The 18,978-nt window shown below is 32.7% G+C and overlaps 1 protein-coding gene across 1 annotated transcript in view; it reads left to right on the top strand.

Moving 5' to 3' along the window:
- Window positions 1-457: 457 nt before the first annotated feature.
- Window positions 458-18,978, top strand: part of LOC105364009 (glutamate receptor ionotropic, kainate 2-like) — a 120,537-nt gene continuing 102,016 nt past the window's right edge. The window contains 1 exon segment of the mRNA XM_011501843.1: window positions 458-745. Within this exon segment, the coding sequence (XP_011500145.1) occupies window positions 673-745 (73 nt within the window). The 5' untranslated portion in view covers window positions 458-672.

Below are 18,978 nucleotides of genomic sequence, written 5' to 3'. Positions count from 1 at the left end.
ACTTTCGTCTATTTCCCAATCGTTTCAAATTTCCTTCATAAATTCATAGAAACTGATAAATATGCATAGTCGAAGCTCTACTTACAAAAAAAATATTTTATTGAAATAAAATGAATTTTTCATCACAGCATGAGTGGTAGACTTTTGGGATAAATAATTGGTTATTTATGAATTATCATTAACTAAATTAAATATATTTTTTTACAATTTATAATGTAAATGTATTCATGTTATATAATATAGACAAATTATTCTTGATTTTGGACACGAAGAGGCGTTAGAATAATATAACGTAAGCAAACGACGATGAGAGTATGTAAATTGTAAAACGTTGTTTGTAAACATTGAATGAAAAGTTTCGTTTAATCAAGCCTGATTATTTTTAATTTATATTTAACTTTTATCGGCAAATTTAACTTGCAATTAATATATAAAAAGCGTACAGTACAGGTGTATATAAATAATCGAAATAAAAATCTAAATAATAGCCGCAATTGTTATAGGTTGCCGCCGAGGTGAGCATCAGTGATTCCATCGTCCCGGGATCTAACAACCGTCGCAGCATTGGCAGGGGTAGGATGCTCGTACTAGTGGTGAAATGTCGGTGACGCAAAAGTTTATTCACTTGCGTGCGATGTCATAGTTATTCCATTATTAGTGAGACAGCACACAATGGCGCTACTATTTGCCGTAATCGTCATAATGATCACCACGGCCATGTCCCTGCCGCCGGTCATTAGAATCGGTGAGTAATATTAGGTTCATTTTCTCTCTTCTTATTTGTCACTTTCATCTCAGTAAATCGTAAATCTTAACGAGAAGTTTCTAAATTCTAAAGTGAGGTGGAATAATCAAACTAATTATGTACTCATTCAATGCGTATTGAAAAAAGTTATAATACATAATTCACAATTATGAAATGCCTTATGAAAATTCAATTTTTCAGGCATGTTTATTATTTACAGACAATGCTTATAGGAAAATTAAAATGTATCTAAAAAAAAAAAAATGAAACTTTCATATATTCAATGTAAAAATGCACAATGTATTTAATGAGCAATTTCTATTATTATGGACCATCACCTTATAATATCGATATAATGCACTGTAGCTTATTTAAATAGATATAAAGGTTATTTGATTTTTTTTTTATTGTGTTATATGAAATACTCGACGTACTTCTTCTTCTGCAACTATTCAATTTTATATTTTCACAATGTTAAAAGAATGAATAACATTAAAAAAAATTTTTAATAATATGTAAATCCATTACTTTTATTTGCTAATTTTATTTGTTAATATGTAATGGCACAATATGCTGTAAATAAGAAAAAAAGTTAGTAAATAGATAAATAAAATATAAAACTATTCATTACTTTTATTGAACAAAAGATGCTATTTCCCTTATTTTTAAATTAAATGGCTAATAACAAAACTAAATCTAATTGAAAAATATTTCAACCACAAAATGAATGTTGATTTGTACTTACCTTAAATCGTCATTTATTGCTACTAATAATAAATTATTTAGAACTTTAAAAAATTTATTTACATAAAAATGGAATTATTAATTGTTTTAGGCGTGCATGAATATTTATACGTATGTCAGGCTTACACAATTTGATTTTGTAATTGAAGACGAATTAAAAAAAAATTTGTAATTTTTAAAACAATTATACAAAGCACTTAATAAATTATGATACAAAAATTAGCAAAGTAATTTTATATGGATAATATCAAATTATTAAGCTCACATTCAGTACTTAAGAATATTCATGAAATTATATCTGAAAAATATTTAATTTTCTTTGTCTAGTATCATGTAGTATTTCATCCTAAGAAAATCTTTAAAAAATGAATGAAAAATGTTTTTTCGCTTTCAAAATGATCTTTAAGGAAGCTATAATTTATGCGTATGGTTTCATTCGATATCCTGACGATTAGACAGGATTCTCTGTAAGCGACCGGAAACCGATCCTGAACTTTCCAAGCATTTAATTGGCCAAATTTCAATTGAACAAGCTCGACTGTGTGGAAACTTTGTGGCAATTTCCGAAACCGGTAAGAGCATATATAATTACGAACGTTTTACTATATTCAATAAATTCACGGAGCGAAAACAGTTTAAACGTTTTGCAAAATTACATAATAAAAACAGAATATTTCAAATATCATTGATTTATACAAAAAAAAAAAAAAAAAAAAAAAAAAAAAAAAAAAAATTAGTGAAATCTAATAAAATATATTTTCAATTCCTCGTAATGAATTTGATTAATTTTGTTAATAATATTTCATACTGGAAGTACCCGACAATTATAGGGAACAAAATATTAAGATCAAATATTAGTTTTTAATGAAGATCCTGCATTATGTATGGTATTACAAATGTATGATAAATTTGTTTTTTTAATTACCACTAATTAATTTAAGAAAAGAAGCACAGAAAAATATCCAGTATCATAAGAAATGCTTTCTGATATCTTTGTAAATTTTATCATTCGACTTTTGAAATTTTTATTTTACTCATCCCATAAAAAAAACAACAAATGAATGTAATAGAATACCAAAGGAATAAAAGACAATTAAAAGAAGTGGACAGGAGAGAGAACGGATGAGAGAAGAAGAAAGGCAAGGAAAATTTCGGGGGAAAGGAAAATCCAGAAAAGGTGATGATAAGCGGTGAAAAAAGACGATCGGTGAGCAAAAGCTCGAGCGGTCCTGCATAGCTGGATGCAACTGGCATTCGAGACCACTTTCCTCGGCTATCCACCCTATCCCATCTCTAACCCATATCCATCAGGATTTATAATTTCATACGTGAGAATTACACGTTGCCAAGAAAGATAATGAAGTGAGTGGGTGTGCTTATTCATTGTTCAGCGCGTTTAGTGAGATTCAAGTGCATACTGGAGGTACATAGGCTTGAGTACGTGATAATTCGTACTTGTAAGCAGTGCCACCAGAGCATTTGAATCTGGATATTACGGGGACGGATTGACGGTGCGCACCTGAGAAGCTCGCGAATGCGGATGCTCTACCTCGTTAAGATTCGACGCGTGCCGTGAAAATACAGCGTGTAGCTGTATTTTCCGACGAACGTATGCGTGAAACCAACGGTAGGACTGACTATTTCATTCCGAAACAATTTCCTATCGGCGCTGCACGACTTCGACTGAATAATGGCCGACGTATTTTCTCTCCCCCGCCTTGTATCATCGAATAACATCACGTAGACAAAGCGCCGAGTAGTAAAATATTCAGGCGCGAGGGTGAGGGGCATACATTTTTGACAGATGAATGATGCAGGAAGGAAAATAGAAAGATCACGGAAGAGAAACCATCGTGTAAGTACGCGAAAGCTCTACTCATTCTTCTCCATAGCGCACGAATATCACGTATCTGCCTCGTATCATGCGAATTCTCTTAAAATTATTTTACCTTTTGATTCGCATTCGGTTGTTACCATAAATGTCTTTGTTGATTTTTAGCGGTACAATCAATGCGGATGATGAGCGCGGATTTCGTTAGATGACGAACTGATTTGTACGCGACGAACATCAAATAACAATATAACGGCATTATAATTACAACGAACTATGTTTAATACAGTGCTGCCAAGTCTATTTAACTGCATAATACTTGGAATAAATTTATTTACAAATAAAACTTATATAAAAGACGAATATCACGAGGGAATGTAACCCCAACCCCAACCATCCTACTTTGTTGTTGTTTTTCATTTGTTTTTCATACACAAGACTTACTGCCGGAATATCTAAGCTGGACAATTGTACAACTTTATTGTCAACTTTGATTACATTTTTATAAATATATATTAACTTCAAAAGTATAGCATTTGTTTTCATATTAAAATATATATCGTATATAATAATAGCGTTACATTATTACTTTTCTGATTTTAAATTGGTAATTAGTATCATTGAATGAGAAAACACCTACGTGCGGAATAATAATATCGGCATATTGTCATTTGCAATAGTAGTAAACCGGTTTATCGGGTTGGCGTCAAGTATTAATGAAATATGGTTTATAACTTTCAAAGTATATCAAGATTCCGGAAAGAATTAAAAGTAACGGGAGATAAAAAAAATTACCGCGAGACGATTGTGATGTTAATTGCAAAGACAACTAATATCTTTGTCTCTTAGCTGAGCGAAGCTCCTAGAAAGACCCGGATATTTTCTTAAGCTGAAAGGAGTAGGAGGAGCTAAAATAAGTTTCCCCGAATGAATTCAAATTGAATACTCGTTAAGCTCGGCATTGATTCATTTCGAGCATTTGCAGTCGATTTTTCTCGATCACGTCAGTTCCCGACAATTGCGCGATGGGAAAAAAAATTTGCGAGTCATCTCGCCTCGTCCTATCAGGCTATCCGAGGCTTTCTCACCCGCACTTTTCGTCCTCGCAAATAAGCTTTATAAAGCAGCCAAGACCGTACGTGCAAAACGGAACTTACCACCATCACGCTAACAGCATTCAAGATTTATTTCTTATGGTGGTGGTGACGCAGCCGCGAGCTACGTGCCGCACCCTACCCCCTGTGGACTGCGCAAGAAAAATTTTAATACGCTTAGAAGCTCTAGGAAGGTACAATAGCTTCGTCCATTTCCAACGACTCCCGGCTATCGCTTATTGAACTTAATTACCGGGGGTGCCTCTGCGTGCGCTTAGTCGCCGACGTCGCGCAACTCGGATTACCCGGGACATTTGAATTTACGCGCGACCCGCGACTCGCTGACGATAAGCCTACGTAATGCCACTAGAGATTTTCAAATACCGCCGCGTGAAAGTTCCTTAATATAGCTGTAAGCGACGTGTTGGCGTGGGAGAGCGCGAAAGTCGCTGTTTAAAATGTATTGCGCAAATATGATGCAGCATTCGGTCAATTCATCGCTTATGATGAAGGCGTAATGACAATGAGCCAAGCACTCGCGGAAAATTTCCTCAATTTTTCCGTCGATGATGCAACGACATTAGCGGACAAAGGCACACCTTATTCTCAGCAAAACCGCGGATAAGCATCAAGTGTGTAAAATTTATTTTTCACCGAGTATTGTCGCGCCGTTTTGCGATACTTAATTTGGCCTGCCAATGTTTATAAATCATCCCGGCTGAAAATCCCGAATTGTCGCGCGCAATTTGAGAATGACACATCACGCATTCGAATATTAATTGATAATGAAATTCGAATAGAAATTTATATTATAATTAAAAGCAAAGAGCAAAAATAAAACGAAGAAAGAAATAAAAACGAAAAAAGAATGAAAAAAGAATCATAGAGTAATCGAAAATGCATAAATTACATATTTCGTTGCAATATCGTAAATTTGTTGTTTTAACGAATAAGCCGACACAGCCGCCGTACCGAGAGAATTATTTGGCCTATGAGTTATTACCTTTTCAAAATACTCAATGCGTAAAATAAATTGTAATGTAGCGCTATTGTTATGAAAATAGAAATAAAAATACTTTATAAATCGCTGGCGCATCTAACGAAAGGACTATCCGCTGCTGCTTTATAATAGCAGGTGATTTGCCGCGAGTAAATTAACGTTCGTACGACCATTAATAATATATTCGTAAAAGGGGAGAGAGAGAGAGAGTGAGAGAGAGAGAGAGAGAGAGAGAGAGAGAGAGAGAGAGAGAGAGAGACATGCACACACAAAAGGACTATAAAAAAATCCAACTTCTACGCAATAATCTGAAAGAGGAGATGGAGGCTCGCGTAGATGGCCGGATGATAAGCCATTTGCTCGCAACGTCGAGATAAAGTTGGAAGCTGGTGAGCCAGAGTTATCCCTCTACGAAACGACCAGCCTCTTAGATGCAGGAATCACAGCAGCTTAGCGGCAGCTGTTGGGAAACATGGAACTCGATCAGCTCTTATCACATGTACGTAAAAGCCTTGCGATCGGCTCGTCGGCAGGCCGCAGTCCCATCGTGCTCGACCAACTTTTCTCGCTCTATTCTAGCTCTATTCTCGTTCTCCATCAATTACACGTTGCTCAATAATAAGCGCGCGCCCATTGTGCACTTACATAGATTGGTAATGTTAATATGGGAATTTCATTTTCAATTAATAAAGATGCAACCTCGATTTGAGATTTAGCGAAGGAAAGAAATTTTAATGACGCGCTTTGCAGAAATTGTTTCTAAAATTGTGTAAGTGAATAATATAATAATAATTATGATAAACGACGTATTGGCATGCTGGCAAATTCATTACGTATTTATTTATCTTTGAGAGCCAATAATTGTTAAATATTTGAATTGCTCACATTGCAATTATCTCTATGTAAATTAAACTTGATTGTATTTATTATGTTATTAAGCTATCATGAAATTATGCGCAAGATGTATAGGAAAACATATGTCAAATAATTATCCACGCTAATTATGTACGTATGACACGTACGTATCTATGCACATTCGTTTTATTGGAATGTGTTTGGATTAGAAAAAATACAAGGACTGTAAAGATCGTACTACGGTCGAAACAAATCGACGTTAATACCAAGCATAATGAAACGTTTATTTTTCAATGCTTTATCTTTACAATAAAATTTTTGTCTTAAATTTTACAAAACCAAAAATAAATGCACACATTTAGCCATATACATACACACACACACACACACACACACACATATATATATATATATATATTACGGTGAGAATAATATATTTGTATAAGCCTTTTAAATAAGAAAGTATAATTATGTGTAATTAGTATTAATAAAAGTAATAGATTTCTATTAAAGCATAATTTAAGAATATTTATCTAAGCCAGTGTTTGTAGAAAATGCTATAATAAAATATCAATCAACTGATTGGGTGCATGTAAGAAGATATTGATAGTAGAGAAACACTTATCCATTGTCAATATTCGGTGATTCCTTCTTCTCGTATAGTATCCGAGTCTCTGATATTACTTGCTGTAGCAGTAATAAAAGAGAAAAGAAAGAAAGAAAGAAAAAAGGAAAAAAAAATAAAAGGAAAAAATGGAGTAGAAACGACTAAAAATTCAGTCTTCATGGTTGTAAAAAGTATTGGCGTGAAAGCGGAATTACTAGTTTCCTATGAAATTGCCAATATGTCGTAGCGTGTCGCTATTGAAGTTGGCGCCACAAAGCAGATATGTCAATTAATAAGCGCAGTTCCGGTCGTTGGAGAGAGTTGGATGGATAAGGGAGGAAGCATCTCTGGGAATAATGTTGAATGGGACGTAGAGCAGCAGCCGGCGATATAAATGAACATCGGAGCGGATCGGCGGACGGTCGAGCTCGCGCTTGAAAATCAGTCATGCGGAAAGGTCACGGGCGCGGGAAGCGGAGTTAGGGGGTTTTGGGGCATCTCGATAGGGAATCGAGGAGGAAGAGAGGCGAGGAAAAAAATATGAATGAGAAAGGAAGGGTAAATGCTGGGCAGGGGTTAAAAATTCGAGGATGAAGTATCGACGTTGGCTTGGTATTTGAGGCACGATCGTACGACGCCTCTGGAATTCATACGGTGGCGGTGGTTATGTCGGTTTACGTAACGCGACTCGACTCCCGTACTGCAGTCGAGCAAGCGCGCCACGTCCGCGTTTTATTCTCATATTTATCGAGTGGAACTCTCACCGGGAAAGCGTTTGTGGAACGACTGGGCGACGGGCGTGGGTCGAAGGCGGGGAGTGGCGGCGGCGGCGGTGGCGGCGGTGTAGGTGGTGGCGGTGGTGGCGGCTGCGGCGGCTACGAAGGCGGCAAAGGCGGCAGCGATGATGAACAAAAGTAATTGGCCCGTAAGGAGAGCAGTGACAACGCTCGGATGGCGGGGGACGAGGCGCGGGACGAGTCTCTTTCCACGGAGGGATCTCTTTCCTTTTCATTCTCACTCGTCCTTTTTTTTTTGACTTTGCATTCGTATTCTTATTTTTATTTTCATCCTGCCGCAATTTCCGCCCTCCCCTGACCCCGGTCACATTGTTGTTCGACTCGATATATATATATATATATATATATATATATATATATATATTCACACATACATCTTGTGTGCAAACTTTGATTTTTCTGATTCCCTGGATGCAGTGATGATTCCCCATCTTCAATATTAAACTCGTATTATAAAAGGCTACGATGCTTTATGATTTCGCTTTCGAATTGCGAGGGGAAAGAAACTTTATGTAATTCCAACGTTTATTGGAATCGAGAGTGCCCAACTTTCTTAAAAAGATAATTAAGAAAACGTTATTCTTTATACTAAATTACGCGCACGTTTTTTTTTCAAATTAATTTCTCATTATAGAATCCTAGAGGATTTTTCTATTAATACGTCAATGACCTCTCACTCCAGCCCCCTTTCTTAAATTTAATATGGTGATAGCGCAAAACATTATTTGCCGCGTAGTCACTCTACAATTAGACAGAAGAACTTTGTCCGATCAATTCAGGAAAATTAAAAATCGATACACTTTTAATCTATCATTATTATTGTAAAATATGTAAAATCCATACAGCAATATTGATTACTGATATTTTAATAAGGAAAGTCTATCATATTAAAGCCTTACGTAGTTATAGGTTTCTTAAGCTTCAATTTCTTTATACGTGAGAAAAATACTTGTATGGCTGCACTTAATAGACCCATAGTTAAATAATAACGTGGTAGCAATTGTAAGTGAATAGTTCAATAAGTAAACGCAAAATTTTTACAATCATCGCTGATTCTCGCCTTTCACAGCCTCTCGCTCGTGAGATTGTGATTTTTTCCATTACCGTTGACTTTCCCCTCATACTGTGAGAAATAAAAACGTCAAATCACAACTTAACCTATTGGCAATAATATTCCCGACAGTATGATTACACATATTAAATATCCCGTATAATGTTAGGCTTCTTCAAAAGCGTCGTGCGACCACCGCTCTCTTCTGCAAATTTCAGCACCATAACGAAGCTCAGCGCCACTCCCACCCCCTCCCGTGCTCACGCCGCGTTCACTAATTGACACTTTTCAAGGGCTCGGGAGAGATGACTTCATTAGCCTTATCTCCGATCGCGGATGAACGATGGTTAATTCATGGAAAAGATGAATTTTCTCCCAATTCTCCGTGAATTTTCAAGGAAAAACTTCGCATAAAGATTATGAGAGAGTTGATTACGGAAAATTATCCCATCGGGTGAGGCTCAACGAAACTTGGAGATAACTCACGAAATTATCTTACGACGGGAGTATGCAGGATATGAGGTGCGCCAAGCCCGAAATCCTCTAGCAGAGCTCATTAAAGTGCCGAGTATTTGGATAGCCACACCCCGTATGAATTATTTATAGGTTATCCGGCTCCCTCATCTCCTCGCTCATGCCCCCCCCCCAATCATACACCCTACCACTACCTCGACCTTAAACGCCCAGTCATAAACGACGGCGTTCAGCATCTTGAAAATCAATTTTCGGACGCGCCAACAAACACACTCGCATTTAAGATTTCGGGCGTCCGTTCCATTAATGAAAGCCGATATTCCCTGCCGACTAAATTGCACCCACTAAAAGTATTTGCGCTTCGTTGCCGGTTGGCCATTTAGCTAATTAGTCTTGAAATTCCGCATAAATTATAGTAGTAGATGCAGCAACGTATCTTTTCTTTTTTCCCCTCTTCTATCCTTCGCCGTTGCGCATCTATTTTATTTATTCTTTTTTTTTCTGTTTTCTTTTTTTTTTACATTCGTCTCTTCTATTTGGCGTTACTTTTTAGCGTCAGTTGCACTTTGACGCGTCGCCGGCTTCGTTAACGTAGCAATAGCTGCACTATTGCAATGCGAGTGCTCGCTTCAGCCTTGATCCACATTTCGGTCACATGGACCAATTAACGTGCGTACCTCCTCCACTTGCTAGATACTTTCTAAAAAGTAACCTTGACTAATTGAATTAACGAAATTTAACTCACTTTTGCCATACTAGAGCGAGTGGGTACTAGCATTACACTTAAATGTTCCCGAGCGTTTTCGTCATTTGACTCCGACCCTTTTGGCGGTTGTGTAATGCGCTGAGAGGCAACGACTGCTCCGAAGTTATTAAAATAATCCATTTATTGGATTGGACCATTAAAAGGAATTTGCCACAACTTCTAATAAGTACCTAATCAACGAGATAAAATAACATAGTCATATTATGGATAATGTTTCTCGAAAGTAATGTAAATTCGGTGAGGTACGTGAGCACTTAATTCCATATATTTTCACTGTGGAATTCGTTATTTAAGAAACAACAAAAGCTTTTTATAAATCATATATCTCAACATGTTAATTATTGTCTGTTATAGACTTTCGCGTTATAGATAGTAATGAATATTTTAATCTTACGCTTAAAAGTGCAAAAAGTGTTGTCTGTCGTGAAAGGAAACAAAAAGATTCGCGTAAGAATACGCACATATGAAAGTTAAAAAATACTTGATCGATGATATATTTATAAAAAGTTTATACTGAAAGTGGCAAAAATTTATAAATAAGTAAATAAAAGCAAATTGCACGATACATCAAGTCCATCGTCAAGTGTTCGATCATAAGTCCATCATTCAATTACATTTTACATTGAATAATTTGATGAAATTTATTTAGAGAAATTTAATCTAAATTTAGTAAATTATCAGATTATAATACAATTGTATTCAATTATTAAATTTCTTAAAACTTATTTCACAATTTGAAATTTAATTCTCTTTAGCGCGAAGAGCACTGTTTCGACATATTATATAAAATTTTATCTCCGATTAATGTTGAACTGAACTATCGCAAATATGAAAATCAATTTCCAACCTAAACTAGTATTTTGAAATAGAATAATAATCATAAAAATTTATATAAAGGTCGATAGTTTCTATTAGGATGATCGATATAAAATAACTCATTATATACACGATAAAAGTACAAATAAGTTGGAACGATTTAACAAATTATTATAAGTATTACAGGTGTATAACACAGAAAATATTCTTAAAAATGAAATATAATTTTTCAGTATATTTTTAATTTATTATAAAATGACCGATCGAACTATTGTATTTACATTTATAATGAACATGAATATTATTACATGGAATTTAGAATATAAGAATTATTTAATATTTTCTATAAATACTATTAATAGAAAATTTATACACATCTCCTCTGCTTTTCACAAAAGAACGTTAAAGTGTTGATAAACTTATCTTGACATTTATATTTTTAATTATATAAATTTTCCTATAAATATAGATGCAATTTTTCCATCGTATTCTTGAGCAAATTTTCAATATTTATAATTAAGAATTTTAGCGTGGAATATTCTGTTGCAATTTCATTTATTTGTTATGTAATGTAATTAGCATAAATTTTTTACAAAATTTTTTTTTAATAATATGAGTGACATTCATTGTTGTTTACTTATACATTTTGATTTTGTATATGAAAATTATGAAATAATGAAAAAATGTTGCTTTATTGTAGTATTTCATTACTTTAATTATGTCTTTCATAAGGACTCAATGCCAATAATGTCGTATAAATCATAAAGATAGATGAAATTATTAATTTTTAAGAGATGAAATTTTTGTATTTTAATATATTTAATCTGTTATCAACATATATTAATGAGAAATTAACTCTATATTTAGTGTTATCGATCAAAGAGGTTTCTACACTTTTGTAATATCTTTGAGTTTGCAAGATATCCAGGGTATGCAAAAAAAAAAAAAAAAAACAAATACATCCAAACAATCTTGCATATAGGAATGTACAAAACAGTAATGATATTAATCTCTTGAGATTCATGTAAAGATTATTAAATTATTACAAAGGAGTAAGTGTATGCTTATAATGACTATATTTGTATACATATATATATATATATATATATATATATATATATATATTAAAATGTTCTTAAATGAACTTAATATCAACAAATTTATTGAAAAACTTTGCATAATTTATTGAAAAATTCCTTTCAGTTGAAAATTTAGGCTATAATGATTTCGACTTTTATAACTACAAGATATTAATGAATTTTAAAACTACAAACTTATTATCTTGAAAAATAATTTTCATTAAATCACATAAGTTTGTATACAAATACTACTTTTAATAAGATAGGCATGTATTTATTAAAACGTAGACTTACAGTTTATAAATTTTAAAATCTTATTTTGATTCAATGATTTAAGAATATTCGAAAGTCAACATTAGTTAAAAAAATGTTTCTTCTTTAGATTGAAGACGGGTAGTTATGATTTTAAGTAAAGCTGTACAATTATTCATGAGTCGATTAAGTCGTCCTTTAGTCACTTTTCGTGCACGAATTTGAGAAACTATGCACGGAATTCTACATCTCTCTTACTGCAGAGGAAGGAATAAGCGAACGATGTCATTGGAACTTTGGAAAGAATTTCTATATCGACGGTTCTGAATCGTGATACTCGAAGATTTTACAATTGATTACTTATTTATTCCACCGTATCTTAAATAATTCCCTTTTGTTTTCTTGTTTTATTAAATTGTTGCTTGGCATGAATATATATGATTAAATAAAGTTTGCGTAGTCATGGTTTGCAAATTGTCGAACAATTACACGTTATATAAGTATTACATTAAATTTGCATAATATTATCATTCTACATTTCGTTTATATCATAATACTAGTCTTTATTACATTTAAGATTATAAATTAAGCGAAGAAAATACAATTTGAACAAATAATGCTGTCTTTTAGAATCATAAAATAAATTTACGCGTATATGATGTAGCGAATATTTACTGTTATGGATTTGTATATATTTATATATTTTTCAAGCTAATATTTAAAATTTGTTGATAATAGAGAGAATTTTATGAGAAAAATAACAGCGTTGACTATGTGTTATTCGCTATAATGCAAAGGTATCTATGATTTAATAAATATTAACAAGACAGCATCATAAAAGTTCTACATTAATCATGTCATTTTTTAACAAGCTTTTCACTGTGAATTTTACTAAATTTTATCGATGCCGTAGATTACGGTAAATTACGCAAGAGCGTATATGATATTGAAAATTGATTGTATTGAGTCACTTAGGTGTAAAAGCTTTTGGTTTGAAAATTTAAGAAATAGGTAATTTCATTGATACAGCGTTGGACGATTTTATATGAAAATTGAAGTAAAAACTAAAAACGTAAAAAATGAACAGAGATACCTTCGTATTCATTATTAATACCCATGAAGTATTTTGATTATTGTATTAAATTTTCTCGGAGTGCAATTACTTTTTACGGCTGGCACTTGAGACTTATATTCAATTGATTTTAAGAATATTATATTCTCGCTACTCGGCTAAATCCCGTCGCGGACATGATTTACTTCTTTATTCCTGTTTCGTTCACGCATTTTCTCCGTTGGCAAGTTTTCGTTGCATAATTAAAACAAATTGTCCATGAATTTTGTATAAATTTTTTCTCCTCGAGCGCTTCTCACTTTTCATTAGGATACAATGCACCTCACCTTACATCCAAGACGATTGCTTATACATTCTTTCATCACTTTTTCTCTTTCGCTTCACTTTTATGTTACATTAACGCTAACTTTTTGCAAGGACATATTCTTGGTGTAATCTCCAGCCTTTCCTTAGCAATTTCCTTGACCTTCAATTCTCAAACTAATAAATTTGAGATCCGCTCAGAATCAAAATGATCATAAATGCGAGAGGAGGGGTCGAGGGAAGTGTGAGGTGGGCGTGAGGTGGGCGTGAGGTGAGTGGGGGTATGGGGGGGGGGTAGTGAGAGTGATAGATAAATGAAGTGACGGAAAGTGGAATAAGTGATCGAATCGAGGGAGAACCGAGAGACGCAGGTAGAGCCGAAAGTAAGCTATTCATGTTGTAGTGATAAGCTCGTGAGGGGTTTAGAAATTGAGCGGTGGTGTGGCTCCTCTATAAGCGGCTGGAGAAAAATTGGAAATTCGGCGGGCAAGTGTGGGTGCAAGGGCAGAGTTAGCAGGCTGATATTGTCGAGCGGGGTGTGGAGAAAATGGTCATTTCGGCGATGAGATCAGCCTGTCGAGCTCGGCGCCATATCCTGCGACTCGAGCTCGGCCCATCGAGGGAAAACTAATCGTTACTGGATTCCTATTGCCGCCATGTAGTTTCAACGAGAGTTAATGTCTGCCCAAATAAGACGCCATGACATTATGGCTGAGGAGAACGAGTGTATCGTACCGAGTCTACACATAAACTTACGCGTCGCATTAATTTCGTACGTTTGTTAGATTGCGTCTCGCGGAGACTAAGAAAGTCCATTATTTATACTTGCTAGGTATTCTTCGGGCTATTAAAGGAACGTGAATTTTTTGTAATTAACCGAGCACCTAATCATTCGATGTTAATTATAAGAAGTGAGTGCAATATATTTGCCGTGCGCTTTTTCTCGGCTAAGCCTTTTGCGGGGCCGCGTAACGCACTGGACATGTAATGCCGTGAAAATTGTGAGAAATCGGCTAAAAGACAGAAGGAGGCGAAATTTTATAACCATATCACAATGTTAATTTCATTTGTAAAGCTCCTATTAAGGGGCAAATTAGGGAGGGATTGGAGACGGGCAGATACAAGTATTTAATATACCCAAGCCCTTGGCGACATTTAGGTACTGAATAAGCCGAAGACAAATTGGGAATAATTGCAAGGTGGGATTGGTGCAAAGTCTGCAGCTAGCGTCGATTGGCTCAGGCTATGAAAGAGATAATTAACGAGTCGAGAAATCAAAGAGCTGCGTTACGTACGCTGGCCTCGGCTTCGCAAAGCTTTAGGATCTGCAATAAGATATTTTACCTCGAACCTCTTTGAGAGAAATAAGGGCTTAGAATTATAACTGAAACTAGTCTAGTAATTGAGACTCGTACCACATAAACCATCTGCCATAAGAATTTATTTTGGAAAAAAACGCAAAGTCTGGATGATACGTCGTACGTGGAAACTTCAGTCATGCGTCTCCGTTAAAAGTCCAATTCACTCTAAAGGAATAATTCGACGGAACGCATTGGCATTCAGAGATACGGGCGTACGAGCATAGACATCACACACACGTATAGTCATTATTATTTTATTCATTTTGTTCCTGTTATGAAGTGAAGAATTATTTATTTTTCAACAAATCTAATCGTATTATTATAAAAGATTTATGTTCATCTTCTATGATTGATTTGCTTAAGCTTAATGTATATTTCTTTACTATAATTTAACTAAAGAAATCTCACTTTGTCTAATTTTGCATCGTTATTAATTTTAAATCCATTTAATTAATAAATATTGTTAAAATTTATTGATATTTTGCAAAGAAAAGATAAAATAACTATTTCCTATTTAAATTAATAATTTTAACATATTACAATGCGCTCGGTTAATATAAAAGAAATAATAGACTAATAATAGCTTAAATAATATTACATCTAATGTAATACCAAGTCTTTTCTGAGCTAAAATATTTAATTTATCATTATATTATTTGACATAATATAATATTAATAAAATCTTATTAAATTTGTTAATAATGAAAATTTATATCCAATATTCCTATAAAATATAGTGTAAGTGCTTCTATTTCGAAATTATTTTTGTTCTTCAAATTTGTATTTCAACAGCTGATATATTTCCTAAAGGGATCAAATTGTATGTGCTTAATTTCATTTTTACTTTGTTAATGAGGTTTAACAATTATTTCGTTAATTACAATAAAGGCTTTATTTTATTTTTAAAACGCGTATTTAAATTATAATAAGCAAAAAAAATATATTAAATATAAGTAAAATAAATATTTTTTTTATTATCAGTAGCATTAAATCATGATTACAATTTAATCTTTAACTAACATAAATTTATAAGCTAATATAATTTAATTTATTTATCTACAATTTACCTCTATTATATTTAATAAATGCTATAAAAAAAAGTTATCACTTAATAATATGAATATTAATTGTATGTGAATATAAAAAGAGTTAAATAGTAAGTCTTATTAGTATAATTAAATTTAAGTTTTTACTAATAATTGAATAATATATTATTGATATGAAATAAAATAGTAATTTAATATAAATATCATTTTGTAATTATTATATTCATTATTGTTGTTAAAAAAAAACTTTTATTATGAAATTCTTAAATCATCGAATAATATCCTATCATATTTTGACAATAGTAATTCATCAATAATAGCATGAATATTTATTAATATTCATTATTTATCAATATGTTGCAATGTAAATTAAATAGTATTTTAATCATTAATAAATGTTGTATAATTGAAAGATAGTATGTTGATAATAATTTAATCAAATTTATTGGTAATTATGTGTAATATCGTTAATCTTTGGAAATGAAGCTAATTAAAAACTTTTAATAATACGAATGTTTCTTTAATTTGAATTTATTATTGTGAATAAACTAAATATCTTATGGCCATTTTAGATTATTGTATCCTTTAAGAAATCCATCTGATGAAATCGATTAGATTATTAAAAATTAAATAAATCGATCAAAATCTTGTTCTTATTATTAGAAAATAATAAATGCATTTTCCAACTGATAGAACCTCAATTGGATAATTCTCTTTTAATATCATAATATGATATTAAATATTCGTAAGAAGAAATGAAAAAAAAGTAAGCTAAAGAAGTAGCTAACGGTACATCACTTGAAACATAATTTTGTAAATCGAGGTATCATCCGGTACATCTACATAATGCAATTCGCTAAAAGAAAAGAATACTCGGTAAAAGGTAATAGAGCACATGTCAGTTTAGAGCAGCTTAGTCTCGGACAGCTAGACAAGAGATACCGTGGATGAATAAATTCTGCGGTCGTGGGTAACGACGCAGTACAACCACGTCGACGGAAAAGACATTATTGTCGACGAGCCATAAAATCCTGTATTTTCGCCGAGACTGGTCTCCCTTCTTTTTAGAGCTTTCATTCGCTCGTGACCTTGCGACTCTTGTCGCCATTCTGTCCCATCCGAAGAGATTCAAGGACACAGATGTTGATTTACAAAGTACGTAATTGTATGGGCGAGGAAAGCCACAGAAAGGTTAGACTGATCGTGCTAAAATCTTCAAAGGAATGAGAAGATTCCGAGTAATTTTCTCGACCAATAAGAACGGAGCTAGCTGCATTTGAAGCAAGCGCCACGACTATTTCCCGCTTTTCATCTATGCCTCGCTTGCTTCTTTCACTCAGTCTACTCGGATGCATTTTATATTCACTATTCCAGAATTAGACATCTCTAATGTACCTGCAAAACGTATACTTTGTAATATGTTTCTCAAATGCTGCACAGATACTAAAATTCTTTTTGAGCAGATAAACGAAAAGCACATTCTTGCTTAATTCATGTGATATTTTATATATAATTCTCTTTTATTTACACCACAAGTAATGTTAGCAGAAAAATTTTTCCAAAATTTCCTTAATAACATAATCCGAGATAGATAAATATTGGATCATTACTGCATTAGGAACTAAGTAAAGAATTATTATCGAGTGACAGATACCAGCTAACTTATGCCTGAAAATTTACGTATAATATAGTATATTCGCTAAACTAGAAACTGAGATTTGAGATACAGTGAGCATAGGTAATGAATAAATATGTCGTTTAATAATAAAAATATATTTAAACTGTGAAAATTAATTGATAATAATTACAATAATTATATAATGCATATTGTATACCAATGATATAATATAAATAGTGGTGAAATATGTTTTAACATATAATAAAACTTATTTATATTTTCATAACTTTACATATTAATTTATTTATTGCCGAATCATACTTTTTGATTCTATTGTTTTGAGATAGTAATAATAATTGAAATAAAAATAATAGAGAAAAAAAAAATAATGAAATAAGATTATCGATCGAAAATTTTACTTTACTCGCTCAAGTTCTAATATCTTTAATACTGACATCAAGACTTCTATGTATTTTTTTAATATTCTTTTCAAGTAAGTACTCGTTCGTAATTGAGAATGTACTTTGTACTTACCTTTTATTATTTACAAGCGAAATACTGAAATTTTATTAATTTTCGTATTTTAAGCAATTTTGAAATGCAGTTATAAAGTCTCGTAAATTCCACTAAGCGCGATATATTGTTTGAGTGTAAGGTGACTTCCTAACAGATAGGATTTTCAGTTAGTAACTTAAATATCGTTGATAATTGTTTTTTACATGATTATAAAAATAAGATTCTTGCTTATCTTTCTCATAAATTAATCTTTAGCAATTATTAACTGAACTATATTCAAATCAAGTACCTTTTCATAAATGCAGCATTAATAAAAGTGTCAAAATAACATTTAGATATACGTATAGATGATATTGTATTGGAAAAATATATAATAAAGATGTTTAAAGATCCTTCGTTTGAATATTTTGTAGTAAAATTTAAAATAGAAAAAGTTTGAAAAGTTAGAATTCTAAATGAAAAAATTCTTTAAATTTATATGAAACTTTTTTTTTTATTGCGTAATTATTTTCTCATTTACGGCTGTAATACATATAGAGTCGAAAGAATTTATTTAAATATATAGGAAATTTTTTACTTATCATATCATATAAAATATATATTTAAACAGCACTTCAGGAAAATGAGGAAGGTCATTAATCTTAATGACCAAGTCCCGCATTTCTACTTAAACGACTTTCAGAAGAATTTATTCGTGATATCATTTTAATTTATCGCATATAATTTAATATTTAGTAATATTCCTAGAGCTAGTATGACATTTACAGTAATTTTACGAATCCACTTTTCTTCCCAAATAAAGTAGGTAGCCGCGAGTATGTCTGGAGAATAAAATGACCTAAATATTTGATGGCTCAGTCATAAGAAAATTGAGGATGTTACGTCGTCGGAGAAAAACACCCGAGGCTGGCAATGAGCGGTGGCCTATCGTTGAAGTTCTGATAAGGAATG

Source organism: Ceratosolen solmsi, unplaced genomic scaffold (genome assembly GCF_000503995.2).
Source record: "Ceratosolen solmsi marchali unplaced genomic scaffold, CerSol_1.0 scaffold23, whole genome shotgun sequence".
In the NCBI taxonomy this organism is placed as follows: Eukaryota; Metazoa; Arthropoda; class Insecta; order Hymenoptera; family Agaonidae; genus Ceratosolen; species Ceratosolen solmsi.
The sequence above is the reverse complement of the archived record's forward strand: the minus strand, read 5'-3'. Positions and strand labels throughout refer to the sequence as shown.